Raw genomic sequence first — 15,398 nt, 5'->3', positions numbered from 1 at the left:
TGGAACTTTTGCATAGCACAAATTGTTCTCAGCTGGAAGGTAGTTCTCTCCCGTGGGTCAGTCCTCAGCAGCACAACTGTATTTAGATCACAAGACCTCTGCTCCTTCGCTGGCTGGAGAACACCATTGTTCAAAGCAGGAAAAAGCATTTTCTTCACTGAAAACCCTGAATTATGGTCGATCAAGCAATTTTAGATTTCAAGCAGCCTATATGTGAACTAGGAGTTGATTTTGTTCTTGCCATCCTTACAATACACAATCAAAGTTTTTATTAACTGCATTTTTTTTCCCCCTGCAGACTCTCGACTCATTTTTGGGTCACAATCCACCATTAGGGAAATATGAAGAAATTAAATGTACATTTTTAGCACATGCCTACAAACCAAACCTAAAAAATCATGTACAGTCTAATGGGTATTAATGACAAATGCTGAAAGGTTTAAAAACCCTGCGGAAAATCCAATTGCATGTGATTTCTTAATGCCACTGCACATTAAAGATAGAGACAATTTCTGATTAGGCTCAAAGGTTACATTCATGTTGATTAATAACTGAGACATGTTTCCCTAGCAACCGCTACGTGTGTTGTCATTGGCCCCGGGCTATACCCAAGTCAACCGAATACATCCTGTGATTAGCGACGACTGAGACATCCAGCCGCATTTCCAGTAATAGCCTCATTCTGAGTTGTATTTCCTATCAATCTATCAGAAGCCTCTAGGTCCCAAAACCTCTTTCGTCGAGGCCACTTAAGCAGATTAAAGAAGGATTCAATATGGAAACGTTTGGGTTATTAAATATTTCTTGTAGAGACTAATTGCAGTGAAGTCATTTCAATTCTGCAGACAATATAATGCTGCATTCATGACAATATGTCAATGTAAACATTCTTTCTCACTGATGCCAGCAGAGTCGCTTCTGCAATTTGCTACTGGAATTACACACCAGCTAAAAATGGCACTACATTTAACATCACAACAGTCACCTGTCATAAAAACAAGACCTGCCACTTGGACCCCACCTTGGAGCTTTTGTTCCACCGGATTGAAATGTACGTTTGCACAACGACTAGCATTTCACATCTGACGTCAATGTGGCTCAGAAGACTCAAAAGAACAAAATGTGCTATTTCTTTTGTTCCTACCTGAGAGTTTATCTATCTATCTATCTATCTATCTATCTATCTATCTATCTATCTATCTATCTATCTATCTATCTATCTATCTATCTATCTATCTATCTATCTATTTTTTCATTTTATGTTGCTGCCTTATGTTAAACAGTTTTAAATTACTTTTTTTACACATCAATCTACACTCCATGCACCATAATGACAAAGCAAAAACAGAATTGTCACAACTTCTTAAATGTAATACAAATAAAAAACTTGAAATAAGTACTTGAGCATAAGTATTCATACCCTTAACTCAGTACTTAGCTAAAGCACTTTTACAGCCTCAAGTCTTTTTGGGTATGATGCAACAAGATTTGCACATCAACATTCGGCAATTATCTGCCATTCTTCACCTCTCAAGCTAGGTCAGCTTGGATGGGGTCTGGCAGACATTTTCAGGATTCTCCTGAAATGTTTGATTGGGTTCAAGCCCAGGCTGTGGCTGGGCCACTCAAGGACATTCACAGAGTTGTCTATAAGCCACTCTTGTTGTGTGCTTAGGGTCATTCTCCTGTTGGAAGGTAAACCTTCTGCCCAGTTTGAGGTTCTGCCTCATTAAGGCTATCTCAATATTTTGGTGCATTGAGCTTTTCTTCTACTCTGACAAGTACCTCAGTCCCTCATGCTAACTTTAATTTTGAGATGGTACTCTGCTGGTGATGAGCAGTGCCTAGATTCCTTCAAACATGCTTGGAATTGAGATTCATCAGACCACAGAATTTTGTTACTCATAGTTTGAGGTTCCTTTAGGTGCTTTTTTGCAAATTCTAAATGTGTTTTCATGTGTCTTCACTGAGGAGAGGATTGAGTCTTGCCACACCACCATAAAGCCCAGATCGTTGAAATGTTGCAGTGATGTTTGTCCTTCTGTTATGTGTCTCCCATCTGCATATATGATCATGGAGCTCAACTACAGTAACCATCAGCTTCTTAGTCACCACTCTAGCCAAGGCCCTTCCCCATCATTTGCTCAGTTTGGCCAGGACGCCAGCTCTAGGAAGAGTCCTAGTTGTTCCAAACTTCTTCCATTAAGGGTAACGAAGACTACATACTTCTGCGAACTTTCAGTGCAGCAGATTTTTTTCTGAACTTATCCCCAGATGTGTGGCTTGATGCAATACTGTCTCTGAGCTCTACAGGCAGTGTTTCACAACAGGGCTTGGTTTTTGCTCTGATATACATTTTCAGACCTTTTATTAAGACATGTGTGCCTTTCCAAATCATACCCATTCAATTGAATTTGCCACAGGTTAACTTCTCTTGAAGTGTAGTAACATTTACAAGCAATATGAATGCTCATGAGCTAAATTTCAACTGACCCAGATAAGGGTATGAATACTTGTGGAATGGAATAATTTAAGTTTTGTTATTTTTATCACTATAGACTTTGTTAATTTAGAAAGACATTTGTATTGTCAGTGATTTCAAACTAGCAAACACATGTTATACTCTTGTAGTTTCTAGAAAGAAAAGAAAGCAGTTTTCCACTCACCATGCCATGGTTTAGCCACTGAGGTATAAAGTTGTCCAGGAGTCTTGGATATACCAAATCTCTGTCATACACGTAAAGTGCCCAGAACATAGTCACCACAAACTGTGAAGCAAAAAAAGAAGAAATTGATAATGAATCATCTGATCACAAAAAAAAAAACAAAAAAAAACAACAACATTCAGTCAGCAGTTTGACTTTATTTTATCAGCATATATATTGTGTGTAGTATGTGATATGTTTTTGTTTTAGTTTTGGTAATATTTATTATAAATAAAATGTGAATATCCACACCTGTGACTGAACAGTTTTTTTATGGATATATAATAATGCTGCATATATACGCCCTTTTCCTTCCTGTAAGAGAGGGCGTGGCCATTTGTAAATTTTATGGGTCTGCCTTCCGGTCTCATCCGCGTCCAGCGTATTTTTAGCTGTACAAAACAGCTCGTTTTGCTGCTTGATATTGCAAATTGGTGTCTTACCATATTATTTTAATGTATCTTAATTATGAGCACACTGGTTTGTAGTGCAAACAGTTTTACCATTTACTGCACAATTCTTTGTTATTCTTCTCGTTATTTCCTATAGGAATTTCCCATAGGCTTACTTCCATGTTGAAGAAAAAGGTGAATAAAGGAGTGTTTACATTGTTTTTAACTAAAAACAAATTTTTTTTAATGCAGTTTGGCCATTCATTTACACACCGACAGTATTTTGATGGTCTTAAATGCAAACTTTGTACATTGTTGTCATATATGCTTTAAGGTACACTAAAGTGCTTTGAAACACGCAGCGTTATTCTGTGTTGACGTAATTTCAATTGAAACAGGAAGACAGGGCGGGACAAACCAAGCAGTCCCGCCTTTTTAAAATAGCAAATAGCATTTCATTTAAATCACAGACTGGGCCAGAGCCGTTGAGCTCAGTAAAGCTGCGTTTGACATAGTATGACAGCCACAATCTCTTCCATATCGCTATAAAATACAACATTCTGTGTAGAATTCAAATGGGTTCGACATTTTGTGGTCTGTGCTGATTCACACATATGAACCGCTCTCTTTCAACTCAATTGAAAGCATATTTACACTTTCTGAACCGTTCCCTATCCCCTATATAGTGTACCACGTGCCATTCACTGTACAGAAAATACAAATTTTGTAAAAGTGACTGATTTCAGCCACAGCTTCTGTTTATAATTGAGGGGGCGGGACATTTTGGATTCTAGAGAGCATTTGATTGGACAGAAAGTTTGATGAGAAGCTGAAGTGCAGGGTGATGTCATCAAAATCGTTGATCCATATTGGCGGAAGTTAGAGACTGTACATTTGAATGCTTATATCTTGTAAATGCAAATTTTGTCTTTGTTTTGGAGCATACTAGCTCATAGATAACCATAAGGGTAACATATTCATAACATTCATGGGGACTTTAAAGCTCTTTCCCATAGTTAACATTTTATGATTCAGCACAGAACAAGTATTAGAATAGTAAATGACTCTTGTATGTTATCAGGTGCCAGCCATCTCAATTATGGAATGAGCTAAAATGAGGAGACTGCAACTACATTTTATCTTCAGAGAACTTCATAACTTTTTAAGACCTCTTACTCCCCGCAATGACTTTAAATTGAGCCCATTCCTCACCCCCAGATTCCCAGCAGGTCTTCCGGCAGACTGCCTCATGTCGGCACATCTCATTATGCAGAAAAGTCTAACTTGTCTAATATCCTCTTTGATTCCCTCATCTACAGGACACAATCTCTGCGCATAACCACGACAAGCACTAAAACCAGCCATGAGCACAGCGAACCAACACGCAGAGCTCATATTTTCATATCAGCATACCATAATTAATCCCTGAGAGCTGACTTCTTTTTTTCTTGCTTTTATCCAACACTTACTTGGAGCTACAGATGCCTTCTGTGAAAAAGGACAGTGTTAAGATGATGAGGACATCACACACTCTGTGAAAAAAAAAAAAAAACAGGCACGTTGGTGTGGGGCATGCAGGCCTCGTGAAAGAGCGTTTGAAGTCCCAGGCTCTCCGAGGAGGAATTTCACTTCCCGTGCTGTAATCCTGAACTGCTCAAACGTATTTGCATTAATGGGCCTCATTTATGGGTGTGACAGATTTCTGTTTGGTTTGGGTGTCTCCGATTATTTTGCAGGATTCTTGTTTCCAGTAAGAGCTTGGATGATGGTCGCCATATCCAAATAAACGGGCGGCACTATGAGGATAGACCTTGTGAAAGGGAACTGTTGTGCTTTTGAAGCATATTTCAAGCAAACGTCTGCCTTCATCTTAAAAGCACGAGTTAAAAAAGTTGACTGCCGGACAGGTGGTTTATTTGGATTTGCCCGTTCCACATACTCTCATTGGGCACTGTGGATACACCACATAACAAACTTTAAACCTTCTCTATTATCCAGCCAAGCTTGCTGGAGACTCCATCCCTAGGCCTGACATACTGTTTCCACCTTATTTTAACATAAGAGCAGATGCAGCCATTTGTAATTTCAATGTGCAAGCCTTCCAATGTTATCTGCTTCCAGTACAAAAAAACAGTTCATTATGCAGCTTAATATTGTAAACTGGTATGTGTTATCATGTTATTTTAATGTATCATCATAAACACACTGGATTGTATCGCAAATAGTTATCTAGACTAAGGTTGTTAAAGAAATAACTCACCCAAAAATAAATATTTGCTGAAAATGTACTCACCCAAGATGAGTTTGTGAAATTTGAAGAAATTTAGCTTTATATCACTTGCTCACCAATGGATCTTCCGCAGTGAATGGGTGCCATCAGAATGTGAGTCCAAATAGCTGATAAAGACACAATAATCCACAAGTAATCCATAAGACTCCAGTCCATCAATAAACATCTTGGGAAGTGAAAAGCTGCATGTTTGTAAGAAACAAATCCATCAAAATATTGTCCTCTATCCATAATATTGCTTTCCTCAGTGATTTTTTCTTCTTCTCCAATTTACAAGCGAAAACAGTCCAAAATAGTTCTAAACAAATATATTGATGGATTTTGATATGATAAAACAACAGGGGATGGACTTTTTCACAGGAGGAAGGACCATAATTGATGGGCTGGAGTCGTGTGGATTACTTGTGATGTTTTTATCACCTGTTTAAACTCTCATTCTGACGGCACCCATTCACTGCAGAGGACTTATAGGTGAGTGATGTCCTGCTAAATTTTTCCAAATCTGTTCCTTCATCTACATCTGAGTTGGCATGGAGTTGAGTAAATTTTTAGCAAAGTTTTATTTTTGAGTGAACTGTTCCTTTAAGCAGATGGTGCAGTGAATATCAGCGAGACACATACACCACTAATAGGTGCCAGGAAATGACCTGGGCTAAGGCTAACAAAGTATGCATATCACTCAAACACAGCAGAGCCTGTTTCCCAATATTAACGTCAGCACTAATGATGCTCATTGTTATGGCTGTAAGCCGAGCCTCATGCCCAGCTTTAAGACTGAGGGCCAGGGCCAAGTCAAGCATCTATTTTGTGTTTGTATCATGGCTGTCTGGCTGCTAAGTTTTTTACAAGCTAACAAGGAAGCCTCCTCTGTCTGCCATCTCGTTAAGTCCCGCTGAGAATGCAATCGCAAGTTCTACAAATACCCACAGAATGATGCAATGGTCAGAGCTGTAAGTATCTTTATGCAAATTTAAAATGAAATATTATACAGCACTGTATTTAATATTGATTCATTGTTATTCATTTTTAAATATGTTTTGCAGAATCCCCAAAAACACTAAGGAAGATGTGGAAAAAACATTCAGTCTAGGCCTGGTCATCAGATACACTACTGGGCAAAAGTTTAACATTATTAAGATTTTATAAATGTTTTCGAAAGAAGTTCCTTATGCTCACCAAGACTGCATTTTCTTATATCAGTAATAGATTAAAAACAGTAATATAGTGAAATATTATTACAATTTAAAATAGCTGTTTTCTTTTTAAATATATTTTAAAATATTTTTTTTCCCTTTAGCAGCCATTACTTCAGTCTTCAGTGTAACATGATTCTTCAGAAATCATTGTAATATCCATGACAAAAACATAAAAAAACATTAAAAATTTTTATATTCTAAACTTTTGACCTTCAGTTTATTTGCGCACTATAGAATTAATTTAGCTTTTTACTCTTTGCTTTATTTAATATTTATCCATTAAGAGAAAGGTTTTATTATTAGTGATTCCTTCCATGTAAGTGGAATGCATGTGTCTCCTTCATTAAAATGAAATGAGCAGAGTCAATTTTCTTTCCACTTAAGGTTTAAGTCACTTTGACACTGACGTTTGACATCTTAAACTCCCTACTAACATTGTGCCATGCAATATTAAAAGCTCTTTAGCCAGCCGTAGACAAAGCAAGACATTTGTGATCAAAATTTAAATATTTTCCATGCAATTATCTGATGGTCATCACGGACACACTCGCACAAAACAGAAACAACATAGTGTTTCCTTCTTCATCTCACAGGACAGGATTTTATTGCATAGCTGGTTTTGTGGCAGTGCCAGATAGATGACTAGGCATTTGCAAAACAAATAGACTGTACGCTTAAGACAATGCGTATTGGTGTCTGTAGTCCCCTTATGCAAAGCAGCATGTGTGAATGTGGCCTGATATAGCGGTATGTGTTATGAGAATACAGATGATGTTTGACCAGACCTGCAGGCCCATGCCTTTCCCATCAGTTTACCTATTGTAGTTTTTAAAGAATCAGACTATTCTGATTTTTGATGGTCTAATTGCCGATCTAAAGGCAGCTAGTGTTTATTCTACCCTACAATAACAAGACACAGGGGTGTCGCTGTTTCGCTGTTTTCCCTGCTTCCTGTTTGCCTTGCCTTGCTGCAGAGTGGTCTGTGTTTGTTGCTCCCTGCAGCTTCGATTTTTTTTTTTTTTTTTTTTTTTTGATTCTCTATCTTATTGTTAATTCTGCCGTTTTAAATTGATAGATATAGCTTAACTTGATTCCTGGCTTATCCATCAAACTAATCTGACTAATTTGATCGTTCGCCTTATTCTATAATCACGAGTGCAGTACGTTAGCATTCCATTAGCCAGTTAACTTTCTACTCGCACTCCATTCACGGTTTTAACTTCTCTCGTGTTTGATATCGTTAGTACTCCTTTAGCCAGTTCCGTTCCGTTTTTTCAGGAATTCGAACAACAACAGTTGGTAAGTTGGAAACATTCCACAATCACGGTGAGTAATGGCTTCTTCTCCTACAATTGTAGTCTGCACTGCTTGCCACATGTATAGCTTATCTATCTCTGTCAGCAGTGAGCCTTATACATGTGATAAATGCAGGAATATAGTCAGGCTGACAGAGAAGATTTCAGAACTAGAATCACGCATCCAAACTTTAATAGAGGATAGTAAGAATGTGAGGGCCTTAGATACGGTTTTGGATGCGACTAGCTCAGAAAGCCCTGTACATTGTTCGGTTCCGGTAACAACGCCCGTGCAGCAGGGCAACTGGGTGACTGTGAGACGGCATAGTCGCGGGTCAAAACACCGCTCTTCCGTTCCGATCAGAACATCAAACAGGTTCTCCCCACTCAGTGACGCACCCACTGAGAAACCTGATGAAAGTGCTCTAGTAATTGGCGATTCTATTGTACGGAACGTGAAAATAGAGACTCCAGCCAACACAGTCCAGTGTTTACCGGGAGCCAGAGCGCCTGACATCTTGGCAAATTTAAAAGTGCTGGCTAATGCTAAACGTAAATTCAGTAAGATTGTTATTCACGTCGGCACTAAAGATGTTCGACTTCGCCAGTCGGAGATCACTAAAAATAATGTTAAAGAGGTGTGTGAACTTGCAAGTACGATGTCAGACACTGTAATATGCTCTGGTCCCCTCCCTGCTTACCGTGGTGACGAGATACACAGTAGACTGTGGTCACTCAATGGCTGGATGTCAAAGTGGTGCCCGCGAAATAACATAGGTTTCATAGACAATTGGACGAGTTTCTGGGGCAGACCTGACCTGTTGAAAAGAGATGGTCTTCATCCCTCCGGATGTGGAGCATCTCTCCTATCTAGAAATATGGCACATAGTCTTAGCGTTTGCACTTGACTAACTAGGGCCCAGGTCAGGAAGCAGACAGACTGGCTAAACCGACCGTCTGCTAGCCACCTCACATCACAGAAATCAGTTAATTCTCAGCACATAGAGACCATTTCACCTAGATATCACACTATAGAGACTGTGTCTGTTCCCCGAGCAAGAAAATATAAAAAACGGCTGAATCAAATCAAGACTAACAATTTAATTGATGTTCAACAAATAAAAAATATATATAATACAGAGAAACAATTGATAAAGCTTGGCTTATTGAATATCAGGTCCCTTTCTACGAAAGCACTTTTTGTAAATGATATGATCACTGATCATAAGCTAGATGTGCTCTGTTTGACAGAAACCTGGCTAAAACCAGACGATTACATTATTTTAAACGAGTCCACCCCCCAAGATTACTGTTATAAACATGAACCGCGTCTAAAAGGTAAAGGGGGAGGTGTTTCTACTATTTATAGCAATATTCTCAATGTCTCTCAGAGAAAGGGCTTCAAATATAACTCGTTTGAAGTAATGGTGCTTCATATAGCATTATCCAAAGAAACTAGTGCTAATGATAAATCCGCCGTGACGTTTGTACTAGCTACAGTTTACAGGCCACCAGGGCACCATACAGACTTTATTAAAGAATTTGCTGATTTTCTATCCGAGTTGGTGTTGGCCGCAGATAAAGTCTTAATAGTGGGTGATTTTAACATCCATGTTGATAATGAAAAAGATGCATTAGGAACAGCATTTATAGATATTTTGAACTCTATTGGGGTTAGACAACACGTGTCAGGTCCTACTCATTGCCGAAATCATACTCTAGATTTAATACTGTCACATGGAATTGATGTTAATGGTGTTGAAATTCTGCAGCAAAGCGATGATATCTCAGATCATTATCTAGTCTCTTGTATACTCCAGATATCTAAAACTGTAAATTCAACTCCTTGCTACAAGTACGGTAGAACCATCACTTCTACTACAAAAGACTGCTTTGTAAGTAATCTTCCTGATTTATCTGAATTCCTCAGCATATCCAAATAGCTCAGAAAAACTTGATGATGTAATAGAAACTATGGAATCACTCTTTTCTAGCACTTTAGATACAGTTGCTCCAGTGCGCTTAAAAAAGATTAAGAAAAACAGTGTAACACCGTGGTATAACGATCACACTCGCGCCCTAAAGAGAAAAGCACGAAAAATGGAGCGCAGCTGGAGGAAAACAAAACTAGAGGTTTTTCGTACTGCTTGGCGTGAATGCAACTCATCTTATAGAAAAGCATTAAAAACTGCCAGATCGGATTACTTTTCGTCTCTCTTAGAAGAAAACAAACATAACCCTAGGTATTTGTTCAATACTGTGGTTAAATTAACGAAAAATATAGCAGAAACAGGTGCAGACATTTCCCAACAGCACAGCAGTAATGACTTTATGAAGTACTTTACCTCCAAGATAGACACTATTAGAGATAAAATTGTAACCATACAGTCGCCCGCTACAGTATCGCATCAGATAATGCGTTGTAGATCTCCTGAGGAACAATTCCACTCATTCTCTATTATAGGAGAGGAAGAATTGTATAAAATTGTTAAATCATCTAAACCTACAACATGCATGTTAGACCCTATTCCATCAAAGCTACTAAAGGAGGTACTTCCAGAAGTCATAGATCCTCTTCTGAATATTATTAATTCGTCACTATCATTAGGATATGTTCCCAAAACCTTCAAACTGGCTGTTATTAAGCCACTCATTAAAAAAACACAACTTGACCCCAATGAACTTATTAACTACAGACCAATTTCGAATCTCCCTTTTCTGTCAAAGATACTAGAAAAGGTAGTATCCTCACACTTATGCTCCTTCTTAGAGAAAAATGGTATCTGTGAGGATTTCCAGTCAGGTTTTAGACCATATCATAGTACTGAGACTGCTCTAATTAGAGTAACAAATGACCTGCTCTTGTCAACCGATCGTGGTTGCATCTCTCTATTAGTGCTACTGGATCTTAGCGCTGCATTTGATACTATTGACCACAACATTCTTTTAAATAGATTGAAAATTATGTAGGCATTAATGGTAGTGCACTGGCTTGGTTCGAATCGTACTTATCAGACCGTCATCAGTTTGTGGCAATAAATGAAGAGGTATCATTTAAATCGCAAGTGCAGTATGGAGTACCTCAAGGCTCAGTACTAGGGCCATTACTTTTTACGCTTTACATGTTACCCTTGGGAGATATCATAAGGAAACATGGTGTTAGCTTTCATTGTTACGCTGATGATACTCAGCTCTATATTTCTTCGCAGCCCGGCAAAACATATCAATTCGAAAAACTAACAGAATGCATAGCTGATATTAAAAACTGGATGGTGAATAACTTCTTACTGTTAAATCCTGAAAAAACAGAGGTGTTAATTATTGGACCTAAAACCTCGACAAGTAATGACCTAAAACACAGTCTAATACTAGATGGCTGCTCTGTAAATTCGTCGTCATCAGTTAGGAACCTAGGCATCCTATTCAATAGCAATCTCTCCTTTGAAAGCCACATTTCTAGCATTTGCAAAACGGCATTTTTCCATCTTAAAAATATATCGAAATTACGACCAATGCTATCAATGTCAAATGCTGAAACATTAATTCATGCGTTCATGACCTCAAGGATAGATTATTGTAATGCTTTATTGGGTGGTTGTTCTGCACGCTTAATAAACAAACTCCAGCTGGTCCAAAATGCAGCAGCTAGAGTTCTTACTAGAACTAGAAAGTATGAGCATATTAGCCCGGTTCTGTCAGCATTGCATTGGCTCCCTATAAAATATTGTATAGATTTTAAAATCTTGCTAATTACTTATAAAGCCCTCAATGGTTTAGCTCCTCAGTACTTGAGCAAGCTCCTATCGCATTATAGTCCTTCACGTCTGCTGCGTTGTCAAAATGCTGGCAATTTGATAATACCTAGAATATCAAAATCAACTGCCGGCGGCAGATCATTTTCTTATCTAGTGCCTAAACTCTGGAACAATCTACCTAACACTGTTCGGGAGGCAGACACACTCTGTCAGTTTAAATCTAGATTAAAGACACATCTCTTTAACCTGGCTTACACATAAAACATTAACACATTCCTATAATTCAAATCCGTTAAAAGATTGTTAGGCTGCATTAATTAGGTCAACCGGAACCGAAAACACCTCACATTACATCTGATGCACTCGAATGGCATCTACGCTAATATTAGTCTGTTTCATTCCGAGGTCACCGTAGCCACCAGACCCAGCCTGTATCTGGATCAGATGGTCACTGCAGTCCCCCGGATCCAGTCCGTACCCAGCTTAGATCATGGATCACCACCTGGAGATGACTTCAATAGCCATGGATGTCAACCAGATGAGCTCCAGAGACCGATCATCAATGAAGACCTCGCCAACCTAGATAGCCATCGGTACTACACCACAGGAACCTGATGAGTTCTCTACAATTAGACATTGGTACAAACTGCTGGTTCCGTCTGGCCAGAGGAGAACTGGTCCCCCGACTGAGCCTGGTTTCTCCCAAGGTTTTTTTATCAATTTCTGTCACCTGTGGAGTTTTGGTTCCTTGCCGCTGTCGCCTCTGGCTTGCTTAGTTGGGGACACTTTCCAGCGATATCGTTTACTATTTGAACTGAACTGACGATGATATCACTGAATTCATTGATGAACTGCCTTTAACTAAAATTTATTATCTTCAATAATGTGTTACTTACACACTATTGTTCTGTTTAAATACTGTGCAGTTGCTTTGACACAATCTGTATTGTTACAAGCGCTATATAAATAAAGGTGACTTGACTTGACAGCAACCGTTTAAACTGGATTGCACAATATAGATACATTCAACTGATCAAAAGTGACAGTAAAGACATTTATAATTGTACAAAAAGATTTCTATTTCAAATAAATTTTTGAACTTTCTATTCCTGAAATAAAACATCATGGTTTCCACAAAATTATTTTGTGTTTTTGACATTGATAATAATAATGTTTCTTGAGTGGCAAATCTACAGTGGCAGAGCAAAGCCTGCAAATAGAAAAAACACTTGCAAATTAAGAAAACACCTTCATCAGGCTGCAAATACTCACAGCGGGACAAAATACAGAAACAAACTGCAAATACTCACAAAACAACCAAATACAAAAACTTGCTGCAAATACTCACAGAACAACTAAATACAAAAACACTCTGCAAATACTCACAAAACAAATACAAAAATGCACTGCAAATACTCACAACACAACTAAATACAAAAATGCGCTGGGAATACTCACAACACAACCAAAAACAGAAACGCACCGCACATACTCACAAAACAACCAAATACAAAACCTGCTGCAAATACTCACAAAACAACTAAATACAGAAACGTGCTGCAAATACTCACAAAACAAATTCAAAAATGTGCTGCAAATACTCACAACACAACTAAATACAGAAACGTGCTGCAAATACTGTTGAAGAAGGTGTAGGAAATTGAGCACCGCAAAACAATACTCACAACACAACTAAATACAAAAATGCGCTGGGAATACTCACAACACAACCAAATACAGAAACGCACCGCACATACTCACAAAACAACCAAATACAAAAACTTGCTGCAAATACTCACAAAACTAAATACAAAAATGCGCTGCAAATACTCACAAAACAAATACAAAAATGCGCTGCAAATACTCACAACACAACCAAATACAGAAACATGGTGCAAATACAAAAAAAAACTTAATGCAAAAACACACTGCAAATACTCACAACATAACTAAATACAAAAATGTGCTGCAAATACTCACAACACAACTAAATACAAAGATGCGCTGCGAATACTCACAACACAACCAAATACAGAAACTTGCTGCAAATACTCACAACATAACCAAATACAGAAACTCGCTGCGAATACTCAGAACACAACCAAATTCAGAAACTCACTGCAAATACTCACAACACAACCAAATACAGAAAATTGCTGCAAATACTCACAACACAACCAAATATAGAAACTCGCTGCAAATACTCAAAACACAACCAAATACAGAAACTTGCTGCAAATACTCACAAAACAACTAAATACAAACCCACTGCAAATACAGAAAAGTGCTGCAAATACTCACAACACAACCAAATACAGAAACATGCTGCAAATACTCACAACACAACTAAATACAAAGATGCACTGCGAATACTCATAACACAGCCAAATACAGAAACTTGCTGCGAATACTCACAACACAACCAAATACAGAAACACGCTGCAAATACTCACAACACAACCAAATACAGAAACACGCTGCAAATACTCACAACACAACCAAATACAGAAACACGCTGCAAATACTCACAACACAACCAAATACAGAAACACGCTGCAAATACTCACAACACAACCAAATACAGAAACTCGCTGCAAATACTCACAACACAACCAAATACAGAAACACGCTGCAAATACTCACAACACAACCAAATACAGAAACTCGCTGCAAATACTCACAACACAACCAAATACAGAAACACGCTGCAAATACTCACAACACAACCAAATACAGAAACACGCTGCAAATACTCACAACACAACCAAATACAGAAACTCGCTGCAAATACTCACAACACAACCAAATACAGAAACTCACTGCAAATACTCACAAAACAACTAAATGCAAACCCACTGCAAATACAGAAAAGTGCTGCAAATACTCACAACACAACCAAATACAGAAACACGCTGCAAATACTCACAACATAACCAAATACAGAAACACGCTGCAAATACTCACAACACAACCAAATACAGAAACTCACTGCAAATACTCACAAAACAACTAAATGCAAACCCACTGCAAATACAGAAAAGTGCTGCAAATACTCACAACACAACCAAATACAGAAACACGCTGCAAATACTCACAACATAACCAAATACAGAAACACGCTGCAAATACTCACAACACAACCAAATACAGAAACATGCTGCAAATACTCACAACACAACCAAATACAGAAACTCACTGCAAATACTCACAAAACAACTAAATGCAAACCCACTGCAAATACAGAAAAGTGCTGCAAATACTCACAACACAACCAAATACAGAAACACGCTGCAAATACTCACAACATAACCAAATACAGAAACACGCTGCAAATACTCACAACACAACCAAATACAGAAACACGCTGCAAATACTCACAACACAACCAAATACAGAAACTCACTGCAAATACTCACAAAACAACTAAATGCAAACCCACTGCAAATACAGAAAAGTGCTGCAAATACTCACAACACAACCAAATACAGAAACTCGTTGCAAATACTCACAACACAACCAAATACAGAAACACGCTGCAAATACTCACAACACAACCAAATACAGAAACACGCTGCAAATACTCACAACACAACCAAATACAGAAACACGCTGCAAATACTCACAACACAACCAAATACAGAAACTCGCTGCAAATACTCACAACACAACCAAATACAGAAACTCACTGCAAATACTCACAAAACAACTAAATGCAAACCCACTGCAAATACAGAAAAGTGCTGCAAATACTCACAACACAACCAA

The 15,398-nt window shown here is 38.2% G+C and overlaps 1 protein-coding gene across 1 annotated transcript in view; it reads right to left on the bottom strand.

Annotated features, from left to right (window-relative positions):
* Window positions 1–15,398, bottom strand: part of aig1 (androgen-induced 1 (H. sapiens)) — an 82,157-nt gene that overhangs the window by 52,671 nt on the left and 14,088 nt on the right. The window contains exon 3 of the mRNA XM_073816798.1: window positions 2,667–2,768. Coding sequence (XP_073672899.1) covers window positions 2,667–2,768 — 102 coding nt within the window. The remainder of the gene's footprint in view (window positions 1–2,666; window positions 2,769–15,398) is intronic.

This window comes from Garra rufa, chromosome 13, assembly GCF_049309525.1.
Source record: "Garra rufa chromosome 13, GarRuf1.0, whole genome shotgun sequence".
Taxonomy (NCBI): Eukaryota; Metazoa; Chordata; class Actinopteri; order Cypriniformes; family Cyprinidae; genus Garra; species Garra rufa.
Note: the sequence above shows the minus strand (reverse complement) of the source record. Positions and strands in the feature narration are given on the sequence as shown.